General features: G+C 37.0%; 1 protein-coding gene across 5 annotated transcripts in view; it reads right to left on the minus strand.

The window, feature by feature from the left end:
- Positions 1-339: 339 nt before the first annotated feature.
- Positions 340-20,433, minus strand: part of IDE (insulin degrading enzyme) — a 60,484-nt gene continuing 40,390 nt past the window's right edge. For all 5 annotated transcript variants that reach the window (XM_032117043.1, XM_032117042.1, XM_032117041.1 and 2 more), the window contains exons 19-25: positions 19,724-19,835; positions 18,487-18,654; positions 15,475-15,747; positions 13,488-13,549; positions 12,043-12,115; positions 10,375-10,442; positions 340-9,210 (exon numbers count right to left, since the gene is read on the minus strand). In XM_032117043.1, the coding sequence (XP_031972934.1) occupies positions 9,115-9,210; positions 10,375-10,442; positions 12,043-12,115; positions 13,488-13,549; positions 15,475-15,747; positions 18,487-18,654; positions 19,724-19,835 (852 nt within the window). In that variant the 3' untranslated portion in view covers positions 340-9,114. The remainder of the gene's footprint in view (positions 9,211-10,374; positions 10,443-12,042; positions 12,116-13,487; positions 13,550-15,474; positions 15,748-18,486; positions 18,655-19,723; positions 19,836-20,433) is intronic.

Below are 20,433 nucleotides of genomic sequence, written 5' to 3' on the forward strand. Positions count from 1 at the left end.
CTGAGAAATGGAGCCTGCGGCCCCGCCTGCGCTCGGTGCTGCCTCACACGGGCCCCGGTAATTCACGGACACCCCGCACCCCTAGAGAGCAGGGGCGGCTGAGAAATAGAGCCTGCGGCCCCGCCGCTGCCCGCCCGGAGCCCCCCGGTGCTGCTCCCGCCGGGCCCCCCGGCCTGAGGGGAAGGCAAAGCCGGGGCCAACCCCCCGGGCCGGGAGGCCTGGAAAACCCTTGGAAAGCCCTGGGGTGAAAGGCACGGGCAGCGAGCGAGGTCCGGAGCTGGCGAAGATAAGGACGTCACACCGTCCTGCTCCTTATAAAATACACATCGGAACTAGTTCTGCAATTTAAAACTGATTTATTTTCTCTGATTAAGCATTTAAAGTTCGGTTTAGACTTTTATCCGTAGAATCGTACAAACACGATTTTCTTCAGCGCAACGAAGGAAATAATTTTCATGCATAATGGTGAGATGCACAACTCTTCACATTGTTACAGGGAAGAACAGCAAACTTTGTATCGTATAGCACCAAGAAGAATTTTAATTACAGTGTGAAAGAAAGGTACCACAAAAGCTTCTTGTTTCATGGTAAATAATTTAGGCTGACGTTTTTACTCTGAAGTATATGCTGTTTTCCAAGCAACGAAAATTAAGCTTCTCATTAAAAAATTAAAATACACCTGTTTAAAAACTTTACACTTTCTAAAAATTAAGATATTAAATTTTATTTATTTTCTTGCATAGCATATTTTAAACTTTGAAACAGGTAAGACAATCTAACAAAAAAAACCAAAAAAACAAAAACCAAACCAAAACAAAAAAACCCCCAACCCCAAAAAATTAACTCTTCCTTTCCTGGTGTTCCCTTACCCTAGCCTGGTCAAGCAGCAGGAAGTAATTATTGAATATATAGACTACATCATGAACGTGAACATTCCTCTGAAAATTTAAGCCTACAGTCCTGCTCCTTAATTAATTACTATTAAAATGGCACTAAAGAGTTCAAAATTTACTGTCCAGTAAGTCACTACTACTTGACTTTCAAAAATATTTTGGGAAGTGCCAGCTCTAAAGACTCAACAAGCGACCCAAAAAATTCCTACTTCAGGTCTTTCACTCTCTTGCATCACCATAAATAAAACACCCAGTTCTGTTGTTCATTTCAAAGACGAAGAACTAAACGTGATGGGCAATTTCAAATACTTATGCACATCTGTTACCTCCAGGCACAGGTAACTGGTTGGAAATAGCACTAATTAATGCACTATAAATACTGCAAAAGAGGAGGTATCATCAAACTTCCTTTTTGACAAGGAAAAGGTAGTAACATATAACATTAAATCAAACCAAAGGAAAGACCTGTTGAGTAAGGAGACTTGATTTCATGTAGTTGCTGCTCAATAACAGAACTTTACTTAGTTTGCCCAAAGCATCCAAGATTGCAAGGGGCCAATAAAAGCAGGATCACTCTCCTGATAGCTTTGGCCATTCTTACTTTCAGGACCAGGAAGAAACATCACAAATACTGCTGAGCTGCTGTGGGTCTGTGGGTACTGCAGTGCTCTCCATTCTCCTTACAGCTCCCCAAACTGGGCACTCTCTCCTGCAATACCAGAGCACCAGGACTGTGCATGGTGTTGCCAGGACATTTCTGGTGTGGCTGCTGAGGGCACCTCAGCATGTTCAATGCACCAGAACTTAGACCAGCCTAAGTAAAATAGTTTAAGTTTACTGACTGTGCTATCCCTTATAGTCTTATTTATCATACACATAAATCTATACTTGGCTTTTGATTTTGAGTTGCAGTCTATTTTCTGAACAATTACCTCTTCTGAGCTGCTGGACAACCAGATCTATTAAATCTTTCCACACAATTTTGAGAATGTATATTATTTACTTCAGTTTAAGAAAAAGTGCCAGATTACACTACAAATGCATACTTCACAAAGTAGTAGACAGACATTATTTTGCTTGCATGGGGTATGGTGGCTCCTGGGGACTAGGGAGGCAGCTCCTCTGGCATCTTTGTAACACATCTCTGTCACAGATCTCTGTGACACTGTTGACAAATTAAAGCTCAGTCCAACAAGCTCAAGTCCAACTATGGGACTCTTGATTATTTCTATCCAAGACTAAGACCCTGTATGTGGATCTCAGATCAAAACAAAAACATGAATGTTACAAGACTTCCAGGACTATTAGCTACTCCAAAAGTATTTAAGATTATTTTAAATGACTAGCCAAGAGTTTATGCCAAAATCATTGTTAAGATATACATATTTTATAATCTAGGGCTATCAGTATACTACAAGGCAACACATTTAGTCCAGCTGTCAGGCCAACTTAAGGATTTAGTTATCAATTATCTCAACTGCCTTCATTTTTTTGGTGTCTTGAGTAGAGAATGTAGAGCTAATAAAGTCAATGAGAAATTCTGGTAATTTTATTCTGTTGCTTTCAAGGCCCCAAGAAACTTAGGACTGTTTAGACACTACAAGTTGTCCTGAAATTAAGGTCTTGTCCTCACGCTAAATTACTCAATTCAACATTTAAAAAAGCCTAATACATATTATTAGCTATACAGCGCCACAGTTGTGCATTGGTGGCTCACAACAGTAACACATGACCGACCCCTTTTCCCAGGAATTTATAATTTTTACACAATGATGTGACAGACAGACATGATTATCAGACAAGAAGTGCAAAATGGCATGCAATTTATATGCATTATCTTCCATTTCAACATTATGAAGTGGCTCACAGTATGGGCCAGCACCCCAGCTCACACTTACACTTTGTATACATTGAGCTTAGTACAATCTTTTGCATTTTCACATTCATAGTATCTTTAAACTAACCATTACTGACATTTAAATTCAACTGGACAATCCAAACTACAAGCATTCTTTATATATGCACTCTTCAAGATACACAGAGCCTACAAGTTATTCCACTCTTAAATATTCTACTCTTCCTACTGCCAGGAAAAGGCTGCATAAGGTACATTTTTCTTAGCTTATTCACAGCAATAGAATCATGTTGTGCATACATCAGCAGATGTCTCCTGCTGCAGTTGAGTAGCACCTGCTTTTAAATTTTTTCTGCAATAGTTTTACTCGCTTAAATCTCCCACTTTTCTGAGCTCCAGCAGCAGTCCAGGGTGGCTCTCCAGACTTGGACATACTGTAGGTGCCATCTTTGTGTAATTTCATGGGTAAAGCTTCCTATGATCAGAAGACAAGCTCTAATCACAGAAACAATATCCTAGGGCACACACATGCTGCTCGCACATGGTGTGTGCCAGTGCTAAAGGGACACCAGTGACACTTTGGGCTGGTGTGACAATGGCAGTATCTGGTCACCTCACCTTGGCCAGGGAGACATCACACAAGGCAAGGTGAGCAGCAGCTGTCTCTGCCTTTGAAGGTGACGCGCAGAGTAGCAGAACTAAACAATCAGCTTGTGGAGATGACAGATCCAGTTATACATACAGATTCCTGTGTTCCTAAAATACATTTAATTCTGCAGAATTGTCACTTTGTCACTACTACTTTCTCTTCCTACAATCTTATCTGGAAATAAGTATTAATCAAATCTGTGAACAGAATTATTTGCATAGGTTTTTTTCAGACTCTTCAAACTTTCCCCTTAACCGGTATGTGCCAGTGAATGATATGTGTGTCTCCCAATCAAAACAAGTAACTTCACTTGGAGTGATGGGCTTTAAGAAATGGGTTGTAAACAACACTTCTACTCCTCTGACCCTGCAGAAGGCTTGGAATGCACAAGTATTAGCAAGCTGAAAGTTACTCTAATGACAACAGCACAAAGTGAGGAGGTGTTGAACTGTTTGACAGCTGACTGACTCTAGAGCACTGATGGGCACTAAGCTTGTGAACTTCCCTGGCTTTCATACAGATGCACAAATAATCTTTTGGGTTGAAACTTGTCCTGCTAGCCTTGCTTCATTCCAGAGCCAGTTGGAAAGTTTAAGAAAGACCAAGTGAGCCACTTTTGAGCACTATTACTGTGAAATGTAACCACTTCTTTTAACCTACTTCCAACATTGCCTTGTCAAGTGCACCATTTTTAAATACTATTGAGGAAATTTTAAAGATCTCTCACTAAAAGGCATCACATCTAAAATTTACATCTTCAAAGTGCTGCCTCAGTTTTCACTGACATTTTGCACACCCAGATTTTCTACATTCCATACCCCAAAATACCATTTTTGCACATGCTCTGAAGTGACTCAGCCTTAACCATGTAAAATGCATTATAATTGGTCTCCTACATCTGCCTGGAATTCACAAATAGCTCTTCTCTCTCTCCCATCACGTGAGTCCATCCTCTACAACAGACTCCATATAAAAAGTATGCTTTTCTATGCCACAACACAGTGGTTAGTTTAAGTTTCCAAAACATCAACCTCATTTCCATTTTCTATTAGAGTCTTCCCTAGCCTGTTCTTCCCACTTTCCAGGTTACTAACGTAGGCTGAGGACCACCTCATTCCCTTCTGTGGAGCTTGTGCTGATTTTTAAGTGTTCCCCAAAAGAGCAGATGTGTGTTTGAGCCCACACATACCACAGGACACCCAGTTCTGTGTATGGCTGGAGAGGAGGGCTGGAAAGGGTCCTGAGTTCCAGCTGCTGCTCCAGTGGAATTCTACATGCCTTTGGTAGTCACCGGACAAGTACCACAATTCTTTGCTTCCCTTTTTGAAAAGGAAGCGGAGCAGACAGTGAAAATCTGTAACAGAAATCTGACACAGAAGGAAGCACATCCAGTAAGTGGTGGCAAATCCTCAGAAAGAGGTAAGATTTAAACTTGGATGCCTCTCACTGGAGCTTCCCATTGGCTAAGCCTGGTCATTTCCCTGCACTTGGAGCTGTGTATCTTCCCTCATCCATTGCGCAGTTAAGGAATTTAATAGGGAATTTTGCACTGCACCACTAAAGACAGAGTCTTAAAAATTAACAGTGGCAAATGCTCACCAGTGTGCTGTCTACATCCTTTAATGCTGCACTTGGGCTTAGAAATGTTAATTTAGAAAGCTGTAAGTATTTTCAATCTTAAATTCTGTTTAGATGTTTGAGTTCAAATAAGATGATTTAATTGTGACATTCTGCTGGGCCTTTGGCCTTATACACTTTGTTCCCTTGAACTCCAAATTTCACCCACTATTATTATATTACACCCATAGCACATACTGTAATTTATATTCTTTGAATGGTAAATAGAAATTTTTCAAATAAAAGCCTCTCAGCAGAATCTACATAGGCCAGGCTTCTTTTAAAATGACATGGTACAAAAGGGGCCTGACTTTCTGATCTCTTTTGCCTTTAAAATACCCAGAGGTGCCTTGTATTAGCAACAGTATTAAAAACTGACTTGCAAACAAAATATTTCAGAGCTGGATTTGAATATCACAGCTCAAGCAAAGGCCCCAGGTGTCACTGTGGATGACCATGTCAGCTCAATGGTCACACACTGGAAAAACATGGGAAAAATGTATGAAAGTGTAGATAATGATTTTTCATTTTACAACAGACCTACAGTAAAAGCATACTAACCAGTTAAATAGGAGAGAAAAGCTGGAGTAAAATTCTGCCGATCCTGTTTTAAAACAAGAGCTAGATAATAATAAATGAAGTTAAAAGGGTGTGTAATGCTTTCTCCAGATGCTATGATTACACTGTGGAACACATTATCAATAAGGGCTGCTCACATCCAAACTCTTAAATAATCTGAAAAAGCTCAAGCATTTTTTTACAGCTAATACTATTAGTCAAAGTAGATTTGGATTACGTGATTTTTTTGTAAGACAGTAAAGTCAGTGAGTCAAGATTTACACCAACCCCTAATGACTGGGAGTGGAGAAAGCTCTCATGCTGGGGACAAACAATTTTCCAGGTGGGCTGTTGGCATCTTCTTTCTCCCCTAGGAGTACCAGCCACTCTTCCCAATGCCAAGGACAAGACCTGTCTCTTTTAACGCTGCTGTCATACTTTACTTCAAGGAGCCCCCCTCAGAGGAGCAGGAGGGCCTGCCGACTTGTATCTTTATGCTGTCAAAATTGACATAATTTACTACTTTAACAATCACACACTCCTAACCTTTTGAAATGTAGTCTTCTGGTGTGCATAGAACAAAGACAAAAACCAGGGAAAGTAATTTTTCAAAAGCAACTCTGTAAAGCTGCACTAGGCAATTCAGTCTGGCTGTAGCCATGGCCTAAATTTATAGTTTCAGATTGGATAATTAAAATTCTGTCTTGTGCAAATATTTCTACCTTTATGTTACTAATTTTTCATACACTTAGAGGGCAACAGACGTGGACCTACTTAAGAGGTGTGGGATGCCATATGGGGAAGTCCTCTGAAACTTCCCTAGAAGTGCCTGGGAGCACTTCTGCAGCAATGCTATTTGGCCTAACTAGTCCAACTGGATAGCGGAAAATCACATTTAACATCTAATAAAAAACATGCACAGACTGATAGATGTAACATTACCAGTATGCAAAAATTAAAATGAAACAAATTAAGAACTCCAAACATTAAATTCAGATTGTTTATTGTAAACAGAATAACTCTAGCACTCTGTCATACTGGCTGTGTCACATGCACCCAATTCCACATCAACTGCTTAAAATAGCACTTGCAAAAATTACAGTTATGTAATAATAATTTATGGTTTCTTACATAAACTAATTAACAAGCACTAAAATTGAATTACAGTGTATTCTAGGTAGTTCTTTATTGCTTGTAGACACTGCAGCTTTGGATCCATTAAAATGAACCCATTAGTATGCCTGAGTTTATCAAAATTTACTGCTATATCAAACTCAGAAACTGTAAAATGCTGGAGAACACTTAAAAGCAATTAAGAGTTGTGGGAAAACTACATGGGTTTCCACATCCAGTCACAGAACTTTGAAGTTATACATTTTTTCCTCTGGAAAACATGATTTGTGAGCTTGTGTTAGATACACTGCTATTCCAATTTATTTATATAATCTGTTAGAGTTGATAGTACTTCCATGACTATATATATATATTTATTTTTACACACAATAGGAGCCATTTCATTGTATTCACCATAAGAGTGGTATGTTTAAATACTAAATCCCAAAAAATATATTTTTATAATATGTTGTCAAAACTTTTACTATATATAATACAAATACTTTTACTAAAGGAAAACTATAAACAAAAGTGAAATGCAAGAGGCTTAAAGCCTCATGTGAAGGTTCCATGAAAAATGTGAACAGAGACATCTTGACTGGTTTTGTTTAGACTGTATTTATTTTTTTTTTCTCCTCATCAGGCTAAAAAAAATGCTAGTGGTCTTCCCTGGCAACAGGTTACATCACAAACTCTCATCAAATTTATTAAAAAGACATTGAAACACGTACCATTTAACCTTTAAAACAATTTTTAAATGCACTGTATTTATTCAGTTAGACGAAACTCTCAGATAAACCCAGCTTAAGGCCCTTGCCCTGTCAAGCATTCATTTAATTTGGCCTCAGAGCCAATGTAGGAACCAACATTGAATCAATCACAGAACAGCCCTATTGACTACCCCAGGATTCTGATATTGACACACATGCCTGTCACATCAGGGCATTATTTTCAGGTTCTTTTAGTAAGAAGCAAATTCTCACTAACACCTCTGATGAGCCAATTTTGTGTCTTCAGTGCTTTACATACTTTCTCCTAAGTGCCATCTCTTTTATGCACCCCAGAGGTAGGAGAATTTAATGCTCCTTGCCTTTTCCTATGTGGGTGCTGTCCCAAGCACTCTGCAGAAGTTAGCAAAGTTGGTGAAGATGAGACACCATATATTGTTTTATCATTTTACTACACTATGGAATATCTGTATCTATATCTGTATGTATAAACATTATTTCAGCATAGTTCTTGATCCTTCTAAGTTCTGCACAGCCTTCTTCCAAGAAGTAGGAGCAAACCCTTTGTGATGTAACCTGAAGCCCAGGCTGTGCTGTAGCGCTGCTACCCCAGCACTGCACTGTCCCAAACACCTTCCTGAAGGACAAGAAGGACCCATACATGTATCAAAATAATGACGTATCTAATTCTGAGAGCCCCTATTTGACACGCACCTGTTCTTGAGTAAAGAACTAGTGTGTGTTTGAAGTTATTTGCACTAGTGAGTGCTTTGCTGGACTGAGACCAAACATAACAGGTGAGGCAAAACGGACTGTGTTCTCCGTCAGTACATATGCAACTGAAAACAAAAAATGACACCAAATAAAGTATTTGATATACCACATGGACAGTTCACAGTAATGCTGAAAAACTGAACGGGATGTTGACAGTATCGAGAGACTGGGACAACACTTTTGATAACAAAGATAAGATGCACTAATAAAGTGTTTCCAGCATTTTACTAGTTTTAATATAAAATGTCCCCAAATTTTTATAGAAAGATTAAAATCATGCCCTTATCTTCATTATTCTCCTTAAGACAATTCTCTCACCTATTACTGTGTTGTCAAATTTCCTTTTTTTCAGCCCCACTGGTCTTCATAAAACTTAAATAGAAAATATGTTGGTTGCATTAAGATCAATTAAAAAAGTATCATTCAACACGTCACTTCAAAAAAATGTGAAAGTCTCTATTTTTAAGAAAAATTGTTGACCCCATCCCAAAAAGGACTTACTTCTCTCACCCCCTCCAACTCCCAATAAGATAATTATTGGGATACTAAACAGTGTTTTTCAGGAGTAACAAGCACGTTTCAAGCAACTTTGTTTGCTCTGGAGGGTTATTTCATCAAAATGAAAATCTGAAGGGATATGTTATTTTAAAAATATACTGCATCTACAAGTTTTCTATTATTACTGTTTCAGTTGATTTTGGTTTTTAACAGGTTGTCTGTAATATAAATGACACGACCACAACTGATTTTTATATACTCTCTATCCCTAACACACAGCTAATGTCAAATGAACCAAGAAGGAATTCGGGACTTTCATAATGAACAGAACCATTTATCCCAATGATCTTTAATAATTTTGTTCATCACAAAGTCCCCTGAAACCATGTCAGTACTGATCATTTGCATTTCTTCATCCATTGGGGTTCTTCACAGTTTTGCAGCCATGAAATTGATATGTGGTTTCACCAGTGGGAAGAGCGGCAGACTGCGCTTGAATTCTGTCATATTTTCAATCACACTTGGCTGCAAAGAAGCGCATGCAAGAAAAAGTCTGCTCAGTACCTTCAATCAGAAAAATGGCCAATTCCTTGCTTTCCATTTTAACTGTTGCTACAGCTACATATAAACATACCTGTCTTGCTCTTTTCTACAATATTAGTGATTCATACTTCATTATTACAGGAACCTCCAAAATACAACGTTATTTCTTACAGACTAACCGGTTTCATATTTATGTCATTTCAAACAGCTATAATGCAGTAACTGCATTGCTAATAATGTCAGGATCTCCAATAATGCAGCATTGATAATTTCGTTTACAAGTTCTGCTTCAGACCACCCCACCCGTCCTTTGAACATCAGAGTAAGATCATAACCACAATAGCTATTCTGTGCTCTATTATTTTTAGATGTACTAACAAAGTAAGTTTCTAATATTTCAGTCATAATGGCTAATATGTCCCCATATCATTCATACAGAAATTTCTACCCATGGCAGTTATTTCACCTGTAAGGTCTGATGAAGAAGACAGATCTACCACACTGTGAAAAGTTAATCACCTATTGGGACAAACACTGCCATCCTTCAAGAAAATTCACTGAAGGCCCAGTAAAGGCCCAGTGCTGTCCTATCCACCTCAGCGAAATCTGTAATACTTGTATGAACAGAATTTGTCAAATTGTTTTCCTCCACAAGTTACACATTGACAGGAATGTGTATTAATATTTTAGGCTTTAAGATAATGACCAAGTAGTTGGTTTTGTTGTTGCTTTGGGGTTGGTGGGTTGTTTGGGTTTTTTAAACAAAGATGATAAATTTGTTGCTGCATATGCATCTCTTTCTTGACACCTGATTTATCTGATCGTATACAATCAGTATTTTCAGACACTAATCACCTGTATTTACTCCATAGTGCAGATACTCAGTGCAGCTTACTACTATTAGCTTTCACTTCAGAGGGCTGAAAGGAACAGAGGTAACTGGACAAATTGATAAAAGGAAAAATCAGGAAAAATCACTGTTGTTAGTGAGGACAAAAATGCATGTAGGAAAGAGCTAAAACATCAACCCCATGACAGCAGGAATTTCCAGAAGTCTGTTTCTCCCTATAAACTCGTATTTAATGATACTAAACCTCTAGATTAAGAATGCAGGCTAGGATTTTTTTGTGTGTTGTATCTTTTTACCTGTGGTAGTGGTGGTGCTGGTGCCAGGTTCACATCATTTTGGCATGGAAATTCTCCAACAACAGGGCCTATTTAACATCAGCAAAATTAATCTGGGACCATAATTTAATGAGTATCTTTTACATAATTAATTGTTTTCTCTTATAAGACAGGCATCTAAATAAAGCACAGGTTTTTAATTTTAAAGTATCACTAAATAAGGTTTTCTAAACATTTTGCTTTTATATACCATGGCTGTCCATTATTTTATTTGAAAACATGAGCTGAGGCAGTGGCTTTTATTCATTTTACTTACACATAAAGAGAATGTAGAAATAGAAATTGCTATGTTGATCAATGAATACTTGAAACTGCTTCTCAGTACAAATTATGAGAACAGTAGCAAATGCCAGTGGTACACCCAAGAGCAGTGCAAGAACAGCACATCATTTGATAAGGACATGCCTACAGAAGTGTAGAGGTTACTCCAGGTACCAAAAATCTGGACAGCAACCCCAAGTATTCCCTGCCTGTCTCCATGCACGTCCTACTCCAATTACTCCAAAACTTCTTTTTGCATTTCTAATCTCAATTTTTTTCATGGTGTAAGAGAGGCCAAATGCCAGATTAAAAGATTTAGGACTGGGGAGTTGTTTTAGGATTTGTTATAATTCTGTAGGTAACCACTTGTTAGGTTGTCTTGGAAGCTCATCCTCGTCTTGGGAAGATACCATTCCAAGCAAATAATTAATCTGGCAATACAGTTACTACACTTTAAAAAGTTTTTTTCTAGATAGGAAAAGTTTTAGAATTATTTCTATTTAGCAATTGCTAGTCATGAAAACTGGAAAGATGCTTTGAAGCAAGTCTTCCTTACTCAGCTGCAAAGCTACAATTTCTACACTACCATGAAAGTTGATCCTTCAGAGGCAGAAGAGTTTCATGACACGCACGCAGTATCTGCTTCTCTCTCTACTACAGACAAGTCTTTAATATTTTTGATTTTGCAAACAGATGCATGTTGGAATTTAAGTCCAGTATAAAATGGTGGAAGAATTGCAAACAAAACCTTAGAAGTTTCTCCTCTCAGTTTACTCAAATTAACACTTCTAGCCTTTTCCTTATTGCATTCTAAAATGGAACAATACAGTTAGAATGCACAACTGATCTATATTACTTCAAAATAAAATCTAAATAAAAGTTGACTTTCTTAAATTTAAATAAAATGTTTGACATTCCCAGAAGTTTTGGGTTTTGTCTGAGGGTGCTTGAATACTACTGGGGACATTCAATGCTTCTCAGGGAAAAAAACCCCCACACTGGACTGATAACTGCAAATCCTAATTTTGGGTTGGTTGGGGGTTTTTTTCCCCTGTAGGACTATTACAAAGTTTTATGTTTGTTTTAAAACACCTTGTTGAAAACAGAAGTGCTATTTGAGGATATATTGTTTTATTATCAATATACTTAAGACTGGCTGAAAAACTTCTCTAAAAAAATTAACAAAAAATTTGATGCATCTATGTGAACTAAACCTAGAAAAACCCCCACCTTTTTCCTCTGAAAGGTATGTCATCTCCAAAGCTGAGTTTTTCTTACAGTGTATTTGTATGATGTAATATGGCTATCTGTAACTGTGACTTGCTGGAACAGGAATTGATTAATTACTATATTGAGCACAATACTTACAGGAATCCATTTCCCTTGCAAGGACATGTACTGATACCTTGTGCCTTCTGGGAGCATCTATTGCCAACAGCACCTACAGTAAAAAACATCAAGTCCTTCATGTGTAGGAAGTATCCCTTAGACATATAAAATAGTAAAAAGAACAAGAGCATTTAAATTTTAATTTAAGCCTTGAAATGAGGGATGAATTTTGAGATGTGCCTTCAAATATCATTAAAAGTCATCCATACAGTACTCTTGAATTATTTTACAATCAAGTTAAGCAATTCATATACTGCTTGGAACTCAGAAAAACTGTAAGTAACAGAAATTCAGCCATTAACTATCACAGTATCAAGAATACAACCTAAAATCGCTGCAGAATTTTCTGTCCCTAGCAGCCTTCTGGAAGCACATCACCCTGAACACAACCATTAAATTCAGCTAGACTAGGCTCACCAATCTAGCCTGTTATTTCTGCTCTGGAATTCTGGATAATCATGTATTGAGCATTGGTGTAAGTGAAAAAGTATAGATTCCTACAAATCCAGAATATGCATACTTGTTCAAGTTATCATTTATTAAACAACATTTATTAAACATCTACTAACTTTGCATTTGCTGCATATCTTCACCCATGCTATCATACTATTAAAAAAATTTGAAGTAAACAACCCCCTCTGCCCAAGAGAGGAAAAGAAGAACACAGACACACACATGCCCATGCTTCTTCATGGGCAGAAATTTTTCCATCCCATAATAAATTCTGAAGACATTAAGTCAATTTTATTTTCCAAAGAACCCCCTGAGCTACCAACCAGCTGCTCCATAAGTAATAAAACTCCATGAGCACTTTGCAATATAGTGAAATACCATCATCTATTACACATTACAGAACAGGAAGAATGATGCCCAATTTTTTTTTATACTGGTGGGGGGTGACAGGGACACATTTTGATTGCTTATATTAGATATCTATCTGAGTTAAAATGTATAATTACTGCATCTTTATGCTGTTCCTTTGCTCTGCCTAACCATTAGAGAAAGAAAAAACACCACTAATTTACAGTGAACAAAGCTTTAAAAATATCTGTTTCATTCACAATTCATGCCCATAAAATAAGCTGAATCACTGATTGGTTGAAGAAAAAGATAAAAGAACAAATGTGCCATTTTGGCCAGGCTTGGTCACAGAGCAGCACATTTTATGCCCATAAAGAAAAGACAAATGAAGTAAGTAGAGTAAGCGCTGGCAAGAAAAAAACCACAACAAAACCCTATCATTCTGTACAATTTTTACAGTTGCTATTAAACTAAGTAATATTCAGGAAATAAAAGGTACCTGCATCGATTTTATCATCTGCCTAAAACAGGTGTCAGTACACCCCTTCATAGCATACACAAAGAAGATTCAGTTGTACTTCCATCTCATTCTAAGTAACATTTTAGCTACATGACTAACTTACCTTGTAGAACTGTATAATGTCATCCTTGGTCAGGGTCTTTAGATAAGCCACTTCAATGTTATCTGCACAACAATAGTACAAATTAGAGTGAGTCTGCAGATCACAGCTGGTTATTAGCACACTGCTTATACAAAGTATATTTCTTTCAAATTCTGATGAAATTGACTGCAAATGATAAGCTTTTCATTGTTATCTTTCAAGTTAATACTTGCTTCACTAAAAAGTGTCAGTAGAATCTTGGCAGAAAATTGTACTTCAGTAAGTCTATTTGATTGGACTTACTAAAAAATGCACGATTGAAGAATACTGATTGCACTGTAGGATATTCAGTAGCTAAAATAGATATGCCTACTCTTGTATATTATCTTCAAATCAGTTGCATATTTCTAATGCAGACTGGTTATAGATGGCTTTTATTCACAGTTAAGAAACAGGATGGTAGGACATACTTTTAAAGAAATGTGCCGACATACCCCTTAAGAAGTAGTCACACCTTTAAGGTATCTGCAGACAACGTGTCTCAGTTGCTACATTCCTTCATATTAATTAAACTGTCATGGACTAATCACCTAATATCATTGCTGCTTAAGCAGAAGGGTTTCTTGTTGTAGGCGTGCTTGCTTTTCTTAGGATTAGCAAGAAGATCAAGGAAGAAATATGTGCAAGAGAACAGGCAGCTTACAAGTCTGTAAGGCAGGCTGTAAGTAATATGAAGTTCTATATGGAGGAAATAAAGTCAACAATACAGTTTGGAAAACTAGGTAAGATTTGGGAGAAAACAGTAAAAGTAGTAATAATAGAAATGTAAAAACATAAAAAATCCTTCCACTTCTTAAGGCTGGAATATGAATTTCCGATTTTGACAATTCTAGTAATACTATAATCATTAATGATATAAAATTACTAGTGGGGAGAGGGGAATTAAAGGTATAAAAGTCAAGGGAAATAATATGTGGGATTGAGATATGAAAAATATGGCTATACTTTGCAGTAAGAAATTCTAGAGAGATAATAGTGATCCAACTATGGTATAAACAGAAACACTTAAGGCAGAGAAAAATCAGACTATTTCATCAGACACAAAAAAAAAGTACTTGAAGTGAAAAATTTCCATGCCCCTTCTTATGCTCAGGCATGAAACCTTGTCAGTAGCTCTCATTCTCTCCAGACCAAGCTAGATGACAAGTCAAAATTGTTCATTATTAAACAGCTCAGTGAGTCATTGTAAAGCAAAAAGACTGTATTTGCTATCATGGAAAGCCAATAGAGTGCACGTAAAGCAGAAGAGAAGTCACGGACTACAGAGAGAGTTTTATGGAGGAAGCATATTATGCATGAAGACAGAAAATTACAGCTGTGAATAAGAGTCGAGACATGAAAATCAGGAAAAGCTGATCTGTACCTAAACTGATTTTTTTTTAATGTTAGAAACTGCATTACTAATGTATCTAACAAATGTATTACTAATATATCTAACTGTATTACTAATGCATGTTAGTATTTTTTTTAAAAAAACTTAAAATACATTTGAAAAGTATTTAAAAAAAATACAACTTAAACATTATGTAGGACCACACAGTAAATAACTGTCTGTCCATTTTCAGTAATAATACTAGAAGCTGGATTTTATTTGGTCTCCTATAAACCTATAACTTTCAAAGCATCATAAATGGAAAAAAAAAAAAAAAATTAGTGTTTCTTCAAATTCACTCTGAGACAGACTGCATGTTAGTTAAGATATCTGCTGTTGCTTCCGCGAGCACTCCCTCAAAACAGCTGCGCAATGGGAAGAGTAATAGGGTTCATATGAATGTGTGTACTGTCAGGAAAGTCAGCGTATATCTGAATGCACCTCAGAGAAATAGATAGTAAATTATGCATAGCTATGTAAAAGTTTAAGTTGTTCACAAATGAATATGACACTCAACAGTCACAAATGTAGCCAAACTAGAGCATTCAGTTTTAAAGGAATTACCATTTGTCTTACCTCTGTCAAAGTTATACTGCTGGGAAATTATTTCTCCCCAGTATTTAGCACATTCTGCAGACAGCTTCTTTGGTTTGTCTAGACGACGAATTGCTAAAGCTTGGATGTGTTTTTGGAAGGCCTCTTCTGTCATGTCTTCTATGCATTTCTCCATAGTTTTTAAGAACGCTTCAACTCTGCTCTCTAAATAGTGTGGTGGCTTTTCAGATTGGATAATAAATCGCAGTCCTTGGATGCCATTTGCCCGACGTGGACCACTGAACACAATGTAACCTTGGCAAAACAAGAGCAGCCACAAATTAAAAGAAATCCCTTGTCACAGCACTGTATTTGCCAAATGTGACATGTTTGACAAGAATGCAATGCTATGCTAACTTAATTCTGTAGTATAAATAAAATAATGCAGGTTTTCAAAATGTGTCACTGTATTTTTTTTAGAACATCTTTATTTCACTGAGGTCAGTATCAGTACAGGGGAGGGGCAAGGAGGAGATGAGGCAGACTAAGACAACACAAAAGCAATTCTGTCATCAGGATCAGGATACCAGAAATGAAGCTGGACTCTACTGCTTCATTAGACTCAACATTAGAAACTTACTGTTTTTCCATAACATCTAACCTGAATTCTCTTGGTTGCAATGTAAGACCACTACTTCCCACTTTATCCATTAAAGTATTATTCCCTCCCTTTTTGTTGCAGGATTTGCTAATCTGAACAACTAATCCTTTCTGCAGTATTCCTCCACCCTTTTAATAGCAAATCTATCACGTTTCAGTCTTAAATGTTGTTTTATAGTTCTCTTGTAGTTTCCTGATGCTCACATCAAATCCGTTTACAGTATTTCAGAGTTCTTATCTGAATGATTTAGGGGTATGAGTGCATCTTGAACGCTTCCATTTACATATCCCAGCACTTCACACAGCAGCATGACACTGCTGATTTATGTCCTACTTTTGATCCACTGTACCCTGCAGAGTTTTCTACAAAATTGCTACTTAGCCAGTTGCTTCCTAGCTTGCATCTGTGCCATCGGTTGTTCCTGCCAAACTGTTCCTAACAAATTGCATCTTATCTTCATTCAAGTCATGTTTCCAAAATGTCAAACTAATTTTAAATTCTAACTCTATCTTCCCACACACTTCCAGCCTCTCCCAAATTAGTATTATCTGAAGATTCAGTGAGTATCCTCACTCTTCTATCATCCAGAATTTTAATGAATATACCACGTACCACTGGATCACAGTAGAGCTCTGTAGAACACTGTTTTCCAAATGAACTACTCTCTGTTCTCCAGTCATGACCTTCCAAAGTCCTGCACCCAAATGTGTAGCACTTCCACCTAGGTACTTCAGTAACAGTGTCTCAGTAACCTTCTATGAATTTAGAACTAGCTTGAAAGTTTATTCCACATTTTCCTGGAATTAGAATTAAACTGACTGATCTATAGTTTCCCTGCTTTTTCTCCTTCCTTTTTTTTAAGGAAACATGCACCATTTAGCTGTGTCTATCTTTCCAATACCCCATCTATCATCCACAAATTTTCCACTATAAGACTTTTAATTCCAAGATTTCCTAATTTCATCCTTTGGAATAGAATGCAGAGCTCATCACACTTTGAACTTTTTTAAAGCTTCTAATTTAATCTGATTAATCTGTTATTTTCCTGTTCAAAGGTAAGACAAAGACTTTGATCACCAGTGTTTATTTGGGAAGTCATCTGGCCACAGTTGACATTTTTAGTGCAAACTAAGCCATCCTGAATTTTCTCATGATTTGAACATTTTGATTTTAATGATTTGAACACTTTGATTTTTTTTCCATCATTGCCAACTTTTCTCCTCCACCTTCTCATACTGCTTAAACTTTTATTGAAAGAATTCTTGTTACTAATTGTACTGTTTAGCAAACTGCTAATTCCTGAACTTCTTTTTCCCTAAGATGTCTCAGAAATCTTACTAACAATTCCACAAAGTTTACTGGATTTTGATGGTATTTCTACTGTCTCCCCTCCTAAGTCTCATGAACTCTATTATTTGGCAATTATGAAGTGCTGGACTAAACCAGTTCTTCCTCAGTTCCCCCCCGCTCTCTTTAGCTGTTACTTCCAACTTCTATACAAAACCGGCCACCAGCACACTTCAAAAACCTGTTAAATACCCTGGGTTCTATCCTATTTTCAGAAGGTATATAGATAGCTGAAGTTCCTATGATAAATATTGTATGGCTGGTTCTGCTAGTTGCTCATGTAAAGCCTAATCTTGCCTGACATCCCTGGCAGTCATCACACTGAAATATTTGTCTGCTTCTCACCTTCAGGAAACCTGTACTCCTCCTCACCAGTATTTCAATCATGTGAGCTGTCATGCAAAGTCCCTGCCTCTCCTCCTTACTCTGTTTGGAATACCTCACCAGTTCTCAGGCTTACTGGTTCAGGTAACAATTATTTGTACTTATTAGTGAACAGCTATAGTCTTAAAAAGCCTGAAATGTATTTAGGTCTTCACCAACATGGTAGCTTACTATTACCCGCACAGCAGTATTCCTAAAATAGGACTTATAATTTAACTCAGTGATCTTAGAGGTCTTTTCCAACATCAATGATTCTGTGATTCTAGGAATCATGAAGTGCACCTAGAAGTAGGATCACAAGCAGAAACGATCAAACTACTTCTGGTTCTTTAAGAAGATCTAGAAATTTAGGGAACTGATCCAATCTCCTTTCGGTAAATTCTAACACGAAGTTTTCTGTACAGTGATTGCACTTTTTTTAGTCAGAGTTGATTTCAGGTATTTCAGATACCTTAAAAATCATGCCTGCTTGCTCTTATTTTAGACTCTGTGCACAGTAAAATTTCTTTGAGTCATCAGCAGTTGAGATGATTTACATCTACCAAGTGCCCTTTAAATGGCATTCACTAAGCAGGGAGAGAACACCTCCTCAGGTCTCGTGTGAGCGCGTGACTGTGACAGCTTGTGTGTACACAGACACACGAACGCTCCGGAGAACTCACCTAACTGCTCCTGGGTGCGCAGAGTGTTGAAGCATGGTTCTGAGATAATCTGGCAAAAGAGCTCCAAAAACATATTCTCAGAAGTGCTCTGCATGTCTGTCTGGTAATATATTTCAATGCCACAGTTGTTATGAACTTCATTTCTCTGTTGATACACAAACCAACCTCCTAAAAGACAAAATTAAAACATTGAAGCTCATGAAAGTGTACATTCTTATTGTCCACAATTAAAAAGATACTGATCTAACATTTGTGGAATGGAATTACAATAAATGGTTGAGGACTGTAAAAGCAGAATTTCCACTAAGAGCATACTTTTCATGAGACAAGAAAAGACTGTCTAATTTTAACATCACAATGTCAGCACTTGGAAATATCAGCAAGTAAACTGGAACTGGCTGCTTCTCTTGAAGCAAATATTTTTGGAACGGCAGTGAAATTCTGCATTGCCTCTACTGTGTAAACAGTTTCTAAAGACAATCTGCCAGAAACTATTATGAACATTAAAAATAACTCAGCATTTAATACCAACAGCTTCTTTTGTACATGGTAGCTTCCACAGACAATCAACTATGGGTAATTTATCTTGTCTGTATAGCTACATACGTCATCACTCGCAGCAATACCTTGAACCTCCTTCTTATAAAAAACCACTTTTTTCACCATGGAAGTAAAAGCATACAAGCACTACAGGACCAAAAGAATTTGTGTAAGAAAAAAAGAGTTATTTGTGTAAGAACTTTTCATTTTTCCAAAGAGTCATTATGGGTAATTCTCAACTTAATGGTCAATTAATACTCAGAAATGTTCAAAGAATGGTGTTTATTCAAATGTATATACTATGTGTAGGAGAGAGTGGGACAGGGCTCTTATTTCCATAAATTATAACAAGTCACTTAGAACTGAATTGCAGAATCATATGATCACAGAAGGGCTTTGGGCTGGCAGTCACCTAAAAGATCATCCAAGTCATCCCTAGAAGTCCCATTTACATACACAAATTAAAAATGAAATCAAATTAATTGTCAAGTAGCCTAGAAAGATCATGTATTAGTACATAATTTTATTAGTAAAACCACACCCTTAACTATATTTCTGAAGCTTAAAATAACTTGGAGTAAGTTTGACTTCAAAACACACTCCTAGCAACACATTAATATGCATTTTAAAATTTTGTTAGCAAGGAGAATCTCAATTTAATGTGCCTTAAATATCGTAAATAAATAATTTAACTTACTGTCAGGAAGTTGCACTTCTCTGTATCTCACTAGCTGACTGGGAAGGAGTGGCTTTGTATGAGCATGCTCAATGAGAGTGTCCTCAACCATCTGCATAATTCCTAATGCAGCCTGGAAAAGAAAACAGAAGATGATTTTTAATAATCATTAGTTATTCTGTATTGAACAGCAAGATAAGACTTTCCAATTACTGATGGTGCTGTGAGAGAAAAGAAAAAAAAAATCAGGAGTAGAAAGTAGGGATATTGTAATTCAATACAAATACAGTAGAAGTTAAGTAGATGAGAGAAAGTGGGAGTGTGGAGGGCAAAAGTTTTTTTGTGTCTTCTTTATGTTTGAATTGTTTACATGTTTAACTACTTCTACTTCTCCCCAGGGCTCAGTGCTTCTGAAATTAAAGCTCAACGGGCTGCCTTTTTTTTTTTTTTTCCCCCACTTTCCCTCCACCACTTCATGTGGTCATCTTTCAAAGTTTGAAAATGAGATATCTTAAATGTATGTTTGCAAAGCAAATGGCATTTCAATAGATAAAAATTTTCAGAAAACAAATGGTTACGGTCATGGATGCATTTCATTGATGTGTTGGTGGTGTTAAGACTCATTGCCCAAATACTTTCTTTTATTAGATGGATTACAATAATAATTAAAAAATATATAAATAGTGAAAAAAAATAAAAGTCGTTAGTTTCATTCAAGGATTTAACTTCAA

The sequence above is a fragment of the Corvus moneduloides genome, chromosome 8, assembly GCF_009650955.1.
Source record: "Corvus moneduloides isolate bCorMon1 chromosome 8, bCorMon1.pri, whole genome shotgun sequence".
Lineage (NCBI taxonomy): Eukaryota > Metazoa > Chordata > Aves > Passeriformes > Corvidae > Corvus > Corvus moneduloides.